Source organism: Callospermophilus lateralis, chromosome 16 (assembly GCF_048772815.1).
Source record: "Callospermophilus lateralis isolate mCalLat2 chromosome 16, mCalLat2.hap1, whole genome shotgun sequence".
NCBI classification, from domain to species: domain Eukaryota; kingdom Metazoa; phylum Chordata; class Mammalia; order Rodentia; family Sciuridae; genus Callospermophilus; species Callospermophilus lateralis.
Window position 1 is genome coordinate 39779885 of NC_135320.1, and position 16805 is coordinate 39796689.

Sequence of the window (16805 nt, forward strand, 5' to 3'; positions counted from 1 at the left end):
TGAACTAGATAACTGGGGGTTTGAGAAACTGTTTTCTCAAGGCTGAATACAACTGGAGGTCTTGATAGATGTTCTCATCAAGGCTGCAAATGGAGGACATGCTGCACCACAATAAGGAAGTGGCCACCAAAGAATGAAAGACAGGAAACTGGAAGTAAATAGAGGTACAAATGGGAATCATGGAGCCAAAGCTCTAGAACCGACACTGGGAAATCAATTCCTGTCCAGATACCATACCTCCTACATACGCCTGGTATATTGGTTTTCTAGGGTTGCCCTGACAGATTCCCACAATTGGATGGCTTGAAATAACAAAAATTCATTCTCTCACAGTTCAAGAGGCCCGAAGTTTGAGACCAAGGTGTCAGCACAATGGTTCCTTCTCAGGGTCTTGGGAAATTCTGTTCCATGCCCCTTTCCTAGCTTCAGGTGGTTGTCTGCAATCCTTGGCACCCCTTGATTTGTGGGAGAATAAATATAATCTAAAGAGATGGAATTTCATGTATAGCAGAGATATTTCACAGAACTCTCCCTGTGTGTCTGTGTGCAAATTTCCCTCATTGTGTAAGGACAATGGTCAGATTGCATTTAAAACCCACCTCAATCCAGCATCACCTCATGTTAACTTGACTTACATCAGCAAAGTCCTTATTCCAAATAAGATTATATTCTAGGTTCCAGGTGAACATAAATTTGGGGAGGGGGGCACAATATTTAACCCAGTGTGCCTGGGAATGAGTTTAGATTAAAAGCTGGCCTACAGATTAGTGTCATAAGAGATGGAAAAGAATTATCTGGTGGTGTTTGAAAACAGAAATATAGCATCTTGCTACAGGATCTGAAACATCAGATGACATAGATTCTTCTTTCCTGATAACCATTCCTCCACAATGAAGATGATTTCTTAATTGATACTCTCTTTGGTTTCCAGTTCCCAGAGCACAATGAAATATCTGGCTTACTGCACATGTGCATGCACCTCCCCACTCTCTCCATAGAGAAAGGCAGACAGCCAGAGTCCAAATACTGAATCGCCACACTTATATTAGGGTCGGAGGGAATCAGCCACATTGGATAGAGGGGGCAACTGGACCACTTAAGTTGGGTGGGAGAAGGAATCTAGGGTCTTGCTTCTCAGCTTTTACCCAATCATGTTTATTTTGACCTCCCCCACACATATTTCACTTCCAGATCCAGAAGTGCCCAACATTGTCAGCTCCTGAACATTCTGAAAATTCTGTAGTAAATCAGGTTGATTCTCAGTTTTCCCCACTGCCAACTCACAATCTGTCTGTATCTCTTCTGCTAAGGCAATTTCTATTCATCCATCTACTTTCCAGATTGCAATATTTTGTTGCTGTTGTCATTTTTTTGTTTTTTAAATACTTTTTTGTGTGTGGGGGGGTAGATATTCATTTATTTATTCATCCATTCATCCATCTATCCATGATCCATCTCTCCAACCATCTCTTTATTGTCGTTTTATGGGGTTTTAGAAGGAGTGACAATAAATATGTATGTTAATCTGAGATCTTAATTTGGAATTCCCAATTTAAAGTGACAGCAATTGACATGATGGTGAAGTTTTCTCCCATAATGTTGAGTTGGTCAGGTACAGGCAGGAAGTAGGTGAATAGATTTGAGTGGGGCTGGAGTTTTGCTAGGTAAGAAATGAAGCGGGTGAGGTGACAGGATGATGCATGACTCTAAATTGGGGAAAGCAAGGCAGTGAGAACTTGGAGATGATGAAGGATAACACTGGGAGCTAATAGACTGAAGTTCCACAGACTGTTGAAAAAGTGTTCGAATGGGTACACAAAAGCAGTAAGGAAGTGAGGGGAGGTTTGAAATTTTCATTTGAGATTTTGAAGGTGTGCATATTGGGTGTGACCTTTGGGAAGAGTGGTGTGGCCGACTGTTTTCTAAAGATGACCATAATATCTCCCATCTCATTTAGTCTTCTACAATCACATTTGCAGTAAGAGATGGAGTGTGATTCCCCTCCCCTTAACTATGGGCTGGCATTTCTTTCCTTTTCTTTTTTTTAACAATTAGCTGAGAGAATGTGAAGCAATATGACTTCCCAGACTAGGTCAGAAAAGGCCATATAGTTTTGTCCTGGCTCTCTTGGAATGCTCACTCTGGGGCAAGTACCATCTAGAGGCCACAGGTCCTTTCTTGACTAATAGCCCTACCTAAACCCAACTTTCCAGTCACCCCTGCCAAAATGCTAGCATGTGTGAAGTTGTCTTGTACCCTAGTAGGTGGGCCAGTTAGGACCCAGAATGACTTCAGTTGATGCCATGAGAAACACAACTACCCATTTGAATCTTGCCTCAATTTTTTATCTACATGCTCTAATGTGTGATAAAATGTCTGACTTGCAAGTTTCTATTCCATGTAGACCTTTCTCACGAACTCAAGGCCCATGTACCAATTCCCATAAGAATATCTCCATCTGAATGTCTTATAAGCATCTCAAATTTACATTGGCCAAAACTGGGCTCTGGATAGTTCTCCCAAAGCTGCTCTTCCCCAGTTCAGTTAAAGGCAATTGAACTCTTCCAGTTACACAGGCCAAAAACTTTGCCTTTACTCCTCTCTCCTCCCATACTCCATATCCAGTAGTAATGAAATCCCACTGGCTCTACCTTCAAAATACATCCAGACCAACCACTTCTCACCACCCCCACTGCCACCATTCTGGTCCAAACTGCCATCATCTCTAACCTGGATGATAGTCTCCTTCCAGATTTTGCTACAGAAGCTCTTATTCATCTTCTATTTACTTAGGCAACCTACTGCAGGGATCCTGCTAAAATTTCCATCAGATTATATATCCCTTATCTGCTCAGGACCCTCCAATAATCCTCCATCTCAATCAGAGGAAATAAATACCAGCCAAAGGACCAACATGGCCTCCTTTGCCTCTCTGCATTTGTCTCCTACTCCTCTTACACACTCAGCTACTCTGGCTGAGAAGTACCTGCCTGCCTTTCCCTATGGATAGACACAGGCCGGACTTAGGGCCTTTGCAATACTCATTGCCTCAGTTGGAATATTCTTTCCCAGACACTCCCATGGCTAACTTTCTCTTTTCCCTCAGATATTCAACAATGACCTCACATTGATGCCATACCTAAATTTCAACCTGTCCTTGGGTACTCTGTAACCTATTCCTGGCTTTATTTTGCTTTTTAGTGTGTATCACTGTCCAACACATAAAACAAAGCAAAATGTGGGTTAAAATGTAGGGGGACCAAGCTAAAGAAAATTCTAATGAATAAGCACTATACCATAATTACAGTTTTCACTTATGATATCTTTATTCAATCATTTTTTCATAATTTTCTAATTACATTCTTGATAAGTATATAGGTTCAACAAAGAGGGCATGAACCCACTAGGCAAAGTTCATTTACTTTTCATGATGTTCCTCTTTTGATTTTCTGCTTTCCTGAAGTCCTAAGAGAATGGCATCAGCCTCCAGTATCGTTGTGTCTGTGGTTGCTCCCAGGAACCGAGATGTGAGCTCTAGATCTAGGAGGCGCAGCCGTACCTTGGTTCCTGTCTGGTATTTCCTAAATGGTAAGGAAAAATTCCATTAATTCTGCATATCATAATGTGAACAACTGGTTTAAAATGAAATTCAAATTCTAATTTTAGTTTGTGCTTATTCAAATCAACAAAGTTAACACAAGTATCTGAGAAATAACTATATTTGACATAAAATTAATTTGGTTGTATCAGGATTTTCATCTTAAATGTATTCCAATCTGAAATTCAGCAAGTCAGTTCTTAGAACTAGCATTTATTTTAATATGTCATTCATTTTTAAAGTGAAAGAGAATAATAGAGGAAAAAAGTTTTCAGATACATTTTTCTTCCTAAAATTAAAATCTTTCAAAGTAAAGGAAAATTTTCATTTTAAAAAAGCAAAATGGGAAAAAGCCCAAGTACAAACTTAGAACTTGGTATTGACTGGACTGTTATTAAAAGGCTAGCTGGATGACAAACACTATAATCTCACTTGTATGTTGAATCTAAAATAGTTAATTTATAGAAGGAGTAAATACAAGGGTGGTTACCAGATGCTAGTGAGTATGGAGGTTTGGGGAGATACTAGTCAAAGACAGAAATTTCATTTAAACTAGAGAAATAAATTGAAGAGATCTATTATTATACATTATGGTGAATATAATTAATAACAATGTTATGCATACATGAAAATAGACAAGAGAGATTTTAAATATGATATGAGGTTACATGTTAATTAGCTCATTTTAGGCATTCCACCATGTATACATATGTATGCCATGTATACATCATGTTGTACACAATAATATATAAGTTTTATCTGCCCATTTAAAAATTAGTAAATAAATAAACAAGGGAAAAATGTAATACCAACATAACATAAATTATGACTAAATTTGGCCAATAATTATTGAGTATTCAAGTATTTTATAACACCAAATGATATTTACTTGCCTTTCTTCAATAATCAAGGATTTTAAAAGCTTAATATCAACATCATAGAAATGCCAGAGAGTGAAAATATTGCTACTCCCTGAAAGCTACATATCTTTAAATGTCTAAACATGTACTTCAAATACTCTAAGTTAATATTGAAATTAAAATAATTTTACATAAATGGAAAATTTTAAAGTTTTCAAAAACGTCACTCTGGAAAGTCATTTTGGCAGACCATATAATGAATAGTCTCTACATGTTTGATTAGGTATTCTGAAGGAATTGAAAAATGGTAAATATTTAGTCCATTCAGTTTTTAAAGAAAAGTTATTTTTCTTTCTGATTTTAAAAGCAAATTTCCTTTGGTAAAATCTGGAAAATAATGAAGTCAGTCACATATCCTATTCCTCCTATATATTTAAATATATGTTCAAGTGTGTATTTGTCAACATATATCATGTTTTTTGTGTCTCTGTTTAAAAAACTTAAACATATATCTAGACTATTAATTGAGTTATGGCTTTATATTCTTAGAAAGCAGCAATTATAGAACATATTCCATGAGCTAACCACCAGAAATATAAGGTTAATTTGCAGTCCAGGTAAAGCAGAGCCCTACTTGTCCACATTACTTGGAGTTGTAACCTGTGTTCTAATGGATTCTTTTATTTGTCCTCATAGCATGACTCAGTGATTCATCCAATCAGCTTTCATTTATGTTGACCCCTCCCTTCTCTCTGCTCTGCAACATCCAATTAGTTATCAAATTCTGTTCATTCTTAAGCACAGATTTTCTTTTTTTTTAGAGGTGTGATCAGGTAAGACGTATTTATTTAAGTGGTTCTTTTTGGTTATACATGGAAGCAGAATCCATTTTGATATAATTATACAAGCATAAAATATATCTTATTCTAGATAGGATCCCATTCTTATGGATGTACATGATGATGGGATACAATGTGTGGTTTTTATATTGTACACGGGAAAATTATCAGATTCATTCTACTGTCTTTCCTTTTCTATCCCTCCTCCCTTCTCTTCATTCCCCATTGTCTAATCTACTGAACTTCTATTTTTCCCCTCACCTCCATCCCCCTTATTGTGGATTAGCTTCCACATGTCAGAGAAAACATTGAACCTTTGTCTGTTTGGGACTGGCTGATTTCACTTAGCATGATCATCTCTAGATCAATCCATTTGCTGGCAAATGTCCAAAAGTCAAATTCTTCTTTATGGCTCCATTGTGTTTATATGCCACATTTTCTCTATCCATTCATCTGTTGAAGGGCACCTAGTTTGGTTCCATAGCTCAGCAATTGTGAATTGGGTTGCTATAAACATTGATGTGGCTATGTTACTGTAATATGCTGATTTTAAGTTCTTTGGGTATATGCTGAGGAGTGGGATAACTGGGTCAAGCAGTGATTCCATTCCAAGTGTTTTGAGGAATTTCCAAACTGCTTTCCAGAGTGGTTGCACCAATTTGCAGTCCCACCAGCAATGTACGAGTGTACCTTTTTTCCCACATCCTCACCAACATTAATTGTTGCTTGTACTCTTGATAATTACCATTGTAACTTGAGTAAGATGGAATCTCAGTGTAGTTTTAATTTTCATTTCTCTAATTGCTAGAGATGTTGAACATTTTTTCATATATTTGTTAACCATTTATATTTCTTCTTCTGAAGTGTCTATTCAGTTTCTCATTTATTGATTGGGTTATTTGTGTGTGTGTGTGTGTCTGTGTGTGTGTTAAGTTTTTTGAGTTCTTTATATATCCTGGAAATTAATGCTGTAACAGAGGTGCAGGTGGCAAAGATTTTCTCCCATTATGTAGGCTCTTTCTTCATGCTTTTGTTTTCTTTGCTGTGAAGAAGCTTTTTTTTTTAGTTGATGCCAATCCATTTATTGATTATTGATTTTACTTCTTGCACTTTAGGAGTCTTGTTAAGGAAGTCAGTTCCTGAGTTGATAAGTTGGAGTGTTGGGCCTAAATTTTCTTGTAGTATGTGCAGGGTTTCTAGTCTAATACCTAGGTCCTTGATCTACTTTGAACTAACTTTTGTGCAGGGTGAGATGAGAGTTAAATTTCATTCTACTACACGTGGATTTCCAGTTTTCCTAGCACCGTTTGTTAAAGAGGCTATTTTTCCTCCAATATATGTTTTTGGTGCCTTTGTCTAGTATGAAGTAACTATACTTTTGTGGGTTTGTCTCTGTATCTTATATTCTGGTCCATTGGCCTTCTTGCCTGTTTTGGTGCCAATACCAGGCTGTTTTTGTTACTGTAGATCTACAGTATAATTTTTGTTTGGTATTGTGATGTTTCCTGCTTTGTTTTTCTAAGGATTGTTTTGGCTATTCTGGGTTTCTTATTTTTGCAAATGAATTTCATGATTCCTTTTTCTATTTCCATGAAGGATGTCATTAGAATTTTGATGGGAATTGCACTGAATCTATAAAGTGCTTTTGGTAGTATGGCCATTTTGAGACATCAAAATCAGCAGAAGAAAGGAAATAATTGAAATCAGAGCTGAAATCAATGAGACTGATAATTAAAAAAAATAATAAATAATTTTAAAAAAATCAATGGATCAAAAAGTTGGTTCATTGAAAAAATAAACAAAATTGATGAACCCTTAGCCAAGCTAACCAAAAGAAAGGAGAAAAATGCAAATTATTAAAATCTGTGATGAAATGGAAATAAGACCACAGATCCTATTGAAATAGAGAGGATAATCAGAGGCTATTTTGAAAATCTATACTCCAAAAACTAGAAAATCTTGAAGACAGCAATAAATTCCAAGAGATATAACCTACTCAGATTGAACCAGAATGATATAGAAGATTTAAACAGATCAATTTCAAAAAATGAGATTGAAGAAGCCATTAAAAGTCTACCAACAAAGAAAAGCCCAGGACTAGATGGATTATCAGCCAAATCTACCAGACCTGTAAAGAAGAACTAATACCAATTTTCCTCAAATTATTGCACAAAACAGAAAAGGAAGGAACAATTCCAAACTCATTATATAAAGCTAGTATCACCTGATGCCAAAACCAGACAAAGATACATCAAAGAAAGAAAACTTCAGACCAATATCCCTGATGAATATAGATGGAAAAATTCTCAATAAAAACAGGTAAATTGGGCTGGGGATGTGGCTCAAGTGGTAGCACGCTCGCCTGGCATAAATATTTAAAAAATTCTCTCTCTCTGTCTCTCTCTGTCTCTGTCTCTCTCTGTCTTTGTCTCTCTCTCTTTAAAAACAAAACAAAACAAAAAACAGGCAAATCACATACAAAAATACATTAAAAAGAAAGTGTACCACAGCCTAGTGGGGTTCATCCCAGGAATGCAAGATTGGTTCAATATATGGAAATCAATAAATGTAACTCATCACATCGATAGACTTAAAGACAAGAATCACATGATTATCTCAATAGATGAAGCCGACTCATTCTAAACAGAGAAAAATGGAAGGCATTCCCTCTAAAAACAAGAACAAGACAGGGATTCCCACTTTCACCACTTTTATTCAACACAGTCCTTGAATCTCTAGCCAGAGCAATTAGGCAAAAGAAAGAATAAGGAATACGAACAGAAAAAAAAAAAAAGAGCTAAAAGTATCTCTGTTTGCTGATGACATGAACATGATTCTGGGTTCAATCCTCAACACCACATAAAAATAAATAAACAAAATAAAGGTATTGTGTCCAACTACAACTAAAAAAAAAAAAAAAAAAAAAAAAAAAAACTTCTCTAAAGGATTCTCCAACTTCTGCTCTCTGAAAGTAGCTGTTTCTACACTTAGGAAACTTTTTTTTTTTTTTTTTTTAACTTTGTACATATTCTATGCAAGTGTTACCTCCCCTATTAGACTGTAGCCTCCTTAAGGTCCAGGATATAATCATGCCTGTGTGTTCTTTACAGTGTCCTGATGAAAGGATTTCTCTAAATGTTGTCTGCTGAACAGTGTTTTTCACATTTTCCAGTACACCAGAAGCTTTTGGAGTGCTGGTTAAAAATGCTAATGGACAGAAACAACTCTTGTGTGGGATCTGGCAAATCTGGGATGGAACCTGAGAATACATCTTTTCCAAAAGTGCCCAAGGTGATTCTGGCAATCCTCTCAGATGACCACTTGTGAAAACCTGACCCAGAATTACCTTTATTGTATATAAATAAGACAGGAGGATAGGAGGACAGGTCATCCTATATAAGTACAAAGGGTTGGTAAAATAAGGACCATTGACAAAGTGTTGTGGCCATCATTACCAACTTTTAGCAGGATAAGGTGCCTTCTGTAAGTGGTAAAAGAGTCTTACAGGAGCTGGGGTTGTGGCTCAGCGGTAGAGTGCTTGCCTAGTACGTGTGAGGCCCTGGGTTTAATCTTCAGCACCACATAAAATAAATAAAATAAGGGTGTTGTGTCCAACTTCAATTGAAAAATAAATATTTAAAAAAATTTTTTTTTAAAAAAGAGTCTTATAGGTCTAATCATTTAGTGGGGGTGGGGGGAGGCCAGGCAATGGCACTATAAAATGCAGAAATGCAAATGTGAGGAGTCCCTTCAACAAAGCCCACTGTCAGGCTGCAATGGGGGTAGCCTCTGCTGCACACAATCCATTCTGGGAAATCCAGGATACGGAAAGGTTACCATACCCTTCGCTCAACAGAAATAGTGGCCATACAATGGATGAGGAGTTCATTCTTGCTTTAACTTTGGAACACTTATTAAAGAGAAAGAAAGTGGTCAACTAATAATGTATTTCTGAGAACTCCATTTCTGTCAATGTAATTTTAGGTGAACCTTCACTGTTGTGGTTTCTGATAATCACTTACATTACTTAGTCGTCTTATTTGGCTTCCCATTGTCCCATAACAAGATTTAAAGTGAATATGCCAGTAAACTTTCCCTGGATTGTTTGTGTAGTCTTTAAATGGTTGCTTTATTCAATGATCTGGCCTAAGAATAAAAATCAAGAAGAAGCAATGTAGTCATTCAGAGTGTGTCCTGGAATCAGCTGACTAGGAATGGCACTCGGCTCTACCACTTCTAAATATGCAACTCTGACTCAGGTACTTTATCTCTGTTTCAGTTTCCTCATTTGTAAAATAAGAATAATAATTGTGCCTATCTCCTAAGGTTGTTGTGAGCATAAAAATGAGCAATTATATGTCAAGTCCTTATAAGAGCCACTTAAATATTGGCTCTCTTCCTCATTGAAATCATCAGCATCATCAAAACAAACTCAGTGACACTTGATATTCTACTGTGGGGGTGAAAGTGTACAAGAACCCTCCCAGCTGTAATAATTCTAGGTTATGACTATATCAATAAAGGATATACACAGAAAGTTAGGGTTGGGTTTTGATTCAAATTCAAATTATTTTAATGGTATGAACACTGCTCTCTTAAAATACATTATAACATAAATGATCTATAAAAGTGAACTTTGTTTTGAAACAAATTTTGATTTTCTTTGGAGGATATGAAGCAAAATTGTACTGAACAAGAATGAGCACACTTCAGAGAACTACACATTCAACAACCCCCATTTCCCAGCATTAGCCACAACAGAACAAGAAACAAGAAAGTAGCATGTACTATCAGTCACAAAAGGGTCATCCATCCTTGGGTTCTTTTCAATAGAGGCTCGAGGAAAACAGAAGGGCAGTCTTCTCCTACCTTCTATCACTTTTGCTTTAACCCCTGAAAGTGCTGGAGCTTTGTAAGCTTCTTATGAACACACTCCATTTCTTGGAAGGGTAGGATAATAATTCCTATAGGTTCATTATCCGTTCTTCCAAGAAACATTTTTCCCAGCTTCTTTTAAAATTCACTGTCTCAGTACCACACTTAACTTCTAATCTAATGAACTGTTCTCTTCATGATTTCATAGATTCAAATCTATTTCCTGTCTTCTTTCTAATGGGGGTTTGTTATTCTTTTATTTAATCAGTTTCTCTTTGTTCCCTTGATTATCTCAATGGCTTCTCTCTTCTAAAACATGCATGAATGCCCACAAACATAATTTTGCTCCAGTTTCAGAGGTTCACAGATTACCTGGAAGATAATCTGAAAGATGGTCTGAAAGATTGAGAGATAAAGCCTAGGAAAACAGAAAAGTGTACCAAGTCTTGATTAGAGTGACTAAATAGTATAAAGTCTTGATGATTAATAAGTCCTGCTCTAGACTTTAGGTCCTAAGTAAGAGAAATATGATTCTGCCTGTGTTTCTTAAGGAAACGGAGGACTTTGCTGAAAAAGCTCATTGGGCCAACACTCAATGCTAAAAAGTGGAAAAGCCAACTTCCTTTTTTTAATGAGAAATATGTTTTCAGCTTTATATTTAAAGTTGTATTTTTTATTTTATTTTATTTTTTTATTGATTTAAAAAATGATAGCGGAATACATTACAATTCTTATTACACAAATATACCACAATTTTCATATCTCTGTATATAAAGTAGGTTGACACCCAATTTGTGTCTTCATTCATGTATTTTGGATAATGATGTCCATCAATTCCACCATCCTTGCTAACCCGCTGCCCCTTCCCTTTCCCTCCCACCCCTCTTCCCTATCTAGAATTCATCTATTTCTCCCATGCTCTCCCTCCCTACCCCACTATGGAGTCAGCCTCCTTGTATCAGAGGAAACATTTGGCATTTGTTGTTTTGGAATTGGCTAACTTCACTTAGCATTATCTTCTCCAATGCCATCCATTTACCTGTAAATGCCATGATTTTATTCTCTTTTATTGCTGAGTAAAATTCCATTGTGTATATATGCCACATTTTTTTATCCATTCACCCACTGAAAAAATGAAAAAATGCTCATCATCTTTAGCAATTAGAGAAATCAAAACTACCCTAAGATATCATCTCACTCCAGTCAGAATGGCAGCTATTATGAAGACAAACAACAATAAGTGTTGGCAAGGATGTGGGGGAAAAGGTATACTTATACACTGCTCGTGGGACTGCAAATTGATGCAGCCAATATGGAAAGCAGTATGGAGATTCCTTGGAAATCTGGGAATGGAACCACCATTTGATCTAGTTATCCCTCTCCTCAGTTTTTACCCAAAGGACTTAAAAACAGCATACTACAGGGACACAGCCACATCAATGTTTATAGCAGCATAATTCACAATAGCTAAACTGTGGAGCCAACCTGGAAAAGCCAACTTCTGCCACAGCTTTATATTAGAATAAAAACAAAACAACAGTCCAGAATATATGTAAAAAAGAAATTTTCCTTCCATTTCCCTGGATACTTAAATAAGTCTGCCCTTATTAGGAATGAATGAGGACAGGTGTTAAAAGAAGAATTAGGTCTATAGTAGCATCCTATTTTCAAGTAAAAAACATAGAACAAAATCAATAAAATTTTCACAAAAGGAACAGGATTAAGATGACTTATTGAGAGGCTAGGTGAGTCCACAGTTCTAAATATTTAAACCACAAAGCACAGATTTTCTAAAATTCATTGAAAATGGATAGAGTAAGCTATATAACAAACTAAATCTAGAACTTATACCTACTAAAGATAAAGAGGTTTTTAAAAATATAGTTTGTGTATACACTAAATTTCCAGGAAATGGGAAGCAATCCCAGACTTTCTGAAAATAAATTAATACATACATATATGCATTAATTAGTTTCTAAGAATGTGATTATTAAATAAATTGATGGAGACTGTCTTTGTTCATAATATTAGCCAGAGTTGTTCACTATATCACCATAAGCAATGTCACTTTTTCTTTTCTGGGTTTGTGACCTGTGTTAAATGAAACTTTTTTTCCAGAATTACCTTGGGCTTCTTTCCATTGGTAGATGAGTCTCCTCTATACCTGCCATCCCCAAATGTGACCTATGTTCTTCCCATTCAATGAAATGCATTTATAAAAACATAAAGGATCAATATAAAAATATCACTGCCCTAAAGTAACTTTGTATGATGATGCAAACATTCCATATAATATGATGACTGAGCACTTAATATGGCTAATGTGAGTTAGGAATTAGAAATTAAATTTTTGTATTCTATTTAATTTTAATTAATTAAAATCCAAATTTGAAGTCATGTGACAGTGCAGTTCTAGAAAATTTCAAGTTGATAATAAAAATAATACTCATATCTATTCAACAATATGTAAATACATATTATGGTGGGAAGATTAGTTTTATAGGAAAAATAGCAACATGGAATAATTTGTCATGATAAATGACAGCTACTACTTAGATCCAGCAACATCAAAGACTGACTCTCTATGCAGACCATTATCAATCCCTGTAATTTTCCCCTTTTGTTACTTTTTGTATTCTTCCTCAAATCTGTGTGATATACCAGACACGCACAAATAAACCATCTTAGATATTTAAGGGCTAAAATTACATTTTCCTTACAAGTAGCTTCTTCTATGTTACAGTCAGAAAAACTATGGCAGATAGAAGTAAGGCTAGTGACCCAGTGATACCCAAAGGTATAAGGGTGTAAAAGGATTCACAGCTTGATGTTTTTTTTTTTTTCCCTCCCTCTCTCTCTCTTAAGTTTCTCAATTACCTATAATTTCTTGCAAGAACAGAAAATTTAATTCCTTTATGAATGGTAAAAATTTGCCACTTCATAAATTAAATTTTTTTTAGTTGTAGATGGACACAATACCTTTATTTTATTTATTTTTATGTGGTGCTACAGATCAAACCCAGTGCCTCACATGTGCTAGGCAAGTGCCCCACCCCTGAGCTACAACCCCAACCCTCATATACTCTTATAATGTTCATCCTGCAAAATAAAATGTAAGTCATGTTGATTCTCCATTAGAAAAATGGCTATGTTTAGTGCTGGTGAATAATGAATTAAATTATCCAAAAAATATCCACACAACTTCATGCAATGTCTACTTTTTTACATCATTTTTAAAAAACTAGGATAACAAGAACTCCAGATATTAGTTTTTCAGAAATCTTATATTTCCTATTAAAACCAAAGAGTATCACTGTCCTGAAAGCAAATACGATGACTCCAATGAGCCATTCACAACAGAACAGCCCGTGTTCCACTGCTTGGTGTGCTTCTTTCTTTCAACTTCAAGTGCTTCTTCTGACTGATCTTTGTGAACTCCAGCCTAAATAGATTCAATCTGAGCCTTCCCCAGGACTGCTCTCTTCCGCTGTGCACTTTCTCAGACCATATGCTACCATAAAGAGCCTGCATGTCTGAGCTGAGTAGGAAAGGGGCAATTAAATCTGGTTTTGCATTTCTGCATTAAGGACGTGGTTTAAAGACTTTCCTTTGGAGAGGTTTTTGACATTCTTTCCACAGACATTCTTTAACATCTGTCAGTGCATGCTACTGATGGTTCTCATAGACTTAAAATAGACAGAATCTCCCTGACTAACTCTTTGATATAAATATATTAAGTAATACAAAGCCTACAAACACCAGACTTGGATTGAACCTCATTATCCAAAGAGAATACTGGGAGGATTCCTGTCTTTGCTAGTCAAATTAGCTGTCTTTCTATAATCATAATTCTTAAGGGTTTTAAAAATAGTTCTTTTTAAAAAAATATTTATTTTTTAGTTGTAGTTTAACACAATACCTTTATTTTATTTATTTATTTTGATGTGGTGCTGAGGACAGAACCCAGCACCTTGCACATCTATAGTTGAGTCACAAACCCCAGCCCTAAAAATAATTCTTTTGAAATCATTCATCACTTACGGTTTCAGCTCAGGAAGTCAAAATCATTTAGATTTTTTTTATCCTCACTTTCTCATAATTCCTTAAAGTTTTAAGACTATAATAGTAAATTTTTCTTTTTTTAAGAGGAAAAAAAATAACACATTTCTAATGGATTAACTAAGAGCAATTTGATTTTTGTAATTCTCACAGTCATGTTGGTGTATATGTATAGCTGGCAGCCACGGCTGAGTGTATGTGTGAACATGTAAGAATGGGTGTCCTTAGCTCTTTTTTTGTGTGTGGTTGTAGACGGACAGAATACCTTTATTTTATTTGTATGTGGTGCTAAGGATTAAACCTAGCGCCTCGCACATGCTAGGCAAGCGCTCTGCCACTGAACTACAGCTACAGCCCTACTTAGCTCTTTTTTAAATGAACTGTCTGGGCCTCAACCTCCTCATGGTTAAAAAGCAGAGTTAGAAAATACCCATGGTCTAGGGAACTGATATATACTGCAGTGACATTAAGCACAAAATTGATAAAATATAAATACAAAATGCAAGAATTTAAATATTTATTAGCTATATAAAATTTTGTGATAGACTCCAATATCCAATTAATAAATAAACTTCTATTGTAGATTATCTGATATATTTTGGATTTGTCCCACCTTTTAAAAGAACTATAAGACATGTTTCTTAGATTTATCCAGTCTCTTGCTTCTTTGTGTTCAATCTCTAGGATGCCTGTAAAGAGTCTCCCATTTAGTTGGGCATGGAGTGGTGTATGCCTCTTATCCCAGTAGCTCAGGAAGCTGAGGCAGGAGGATTGAGAGTTTAAAGCCAGCCTCAGCAACTTAGTGAGACCCTAAGCAACTCAGTGAGACCCTGTCTCTAAATAAAATACAAAAAAGGCTAGGGATGTGGCTCAGTGGTTGAGTGCCCCTGGGTTCTGTCCCAGGTACCAAAGATTCTCTTATTTGTTCTTTCTATTCCTTACCTGATCATAAGCATGTAACATTTCACAGGCCCTAACTGGTTTCTGTACAATCTGTTATGTAAGTGGCTAATTGTTTTGAATGTATACTTTAATTTTTTTATTGCTTGTTACTCTACTATCTGTATTGTAGTAACTAACATATAGGTAATAAATTAAAAGTGAGAGAGTGTTCTTAAACTTTAACTTAATATTTTCATTCATCATTAAATTTAAATAAATCTAAGTCCTAGTTAATTCTCTCAGGCCATTATAAGATGTAAATTGAAAATAAAAAGTGTTATAATCTTAATTTCTACTACCTGAATTATTACTATTTAAAATACTGTGCAGAACCTTGCATGGTAGCATAGATCTATAATACTAGCTACTGAGAGGCTGAGGCAGGAGGATTTCAAATTTTAAGCCAGGCTGGGCAACTTGGCACAAGACCCTGTCTTTAAAACAAACAAACAGCAACAAAATGGGCTGGGGATGCAGCTCCATAGCTCTATTTGGGGGTGGGGGGCTGGCTCTCAATAGCTCTACTCTTTGATCACGTGGAATATATATGTATGTTATATATGTAGTTCATTACCTATGGTTCATTCTATGACCTAACAACCTTATCAAGTCCATTATTATTTTTTAAAAAGTTGAAAATTTGTGCCTAGTCAGAATATGAATATTCATATATGAAGGGGGGAGTATGTGAAAAGATCCAAAGGAAACAGGAATATGTGTTTCAGGCACCTGAATTAGGCTGATGATTACAATCAGGATCAAATCTAGTGCCAGCACTATGGCATCTAAACAAAGAGGAAAGGAATTCATTTTGTATTATGTAATTTTCACTTGATGACAAGGAAAGGATATCATTGGCAGAGACAGTTTTGTCCGTGGACAATATGGGTTTGCTTGTGATTGAGTACAAGAAATCCACCTTTTCTGGGCTGTTTACTTATCTATAATGTGAGGACAACACACAACACTTCACAACATTGTCAGGAGGTTTAGAGCATTAGAAGGTATAAAAAGTGCACGGCAAGTAATCAGTAATAACAGCTCTTATAAAATTTACTGTATTAATATTTATACCTAAAGTGCAACAGACAAATCAAAGAACAATAATTACAAATATGGTATTTTATTTTACTTATTTTTACTGGACATTGAACTCAGGAGAGCTCTATAACTGAGCTACATCCCAGCCTTTTATTTCTTATTTTGAGGCAGATTTAACTAAGTTGCCCAGGCTGTCCTTGAACTTGTGATCCTCCTGCCTCAGCCTTCCAAGTCACTTTCAAGTTTGGGTTTATGGAAGATACAAGAGAACTATTCAAATGGACAAGTCTAGAAGCAAACTTCAACATACATAAAATAAATGGCAGGAGAACAAAACTTATGGAAGGAATCTTTATATTTGGGGATTTGGGGCTGAGGGAGAGGAACAACAACATCCAGAAATTATAATTTACAGGGATAGACCTGGAAGTCAGAGCTGGGAGACTTAATAGAATAGCCTGTGGACACTCGTTAAACTTTTTTGTCTTCTTTTAAAAAAAGCAAATCTGAATCCTGAGGTGCAACCTAGGCTCTGTCAAAATCAATAGGGAAAAGCTGGAAATTTACGTTACATTTGGGAAAAAGCCCCTC

The 16805-nt window shown here is 35.8% G+C and overlaps 1 protein-coding gene across 1 annotated transcript in view; it reads right to left on the reverse strand.

Annotated features, from left to right (window-relative positions):
* Window positions 1-3301: 3301 nt before the first annotated feature.
* Window positions 3302-16805, reverse strand: part of Mrps28 (mitochondrial ribosomal protein S28) — a 110663-nt gene continuing 97159 nt past the window's right edge. Inside the window, exon 3 of the mRNA XM_076835529.1 lies at window positions 3302-3581. Coding sequence (XP_076691644.1) covers window positions 3419-3581 — 163 coding nt within the window. The 3' untranslated portion in view covers window positions 3302-3418. The remainder of the gene's footprint in view (window positions 3582-16805) is intronic.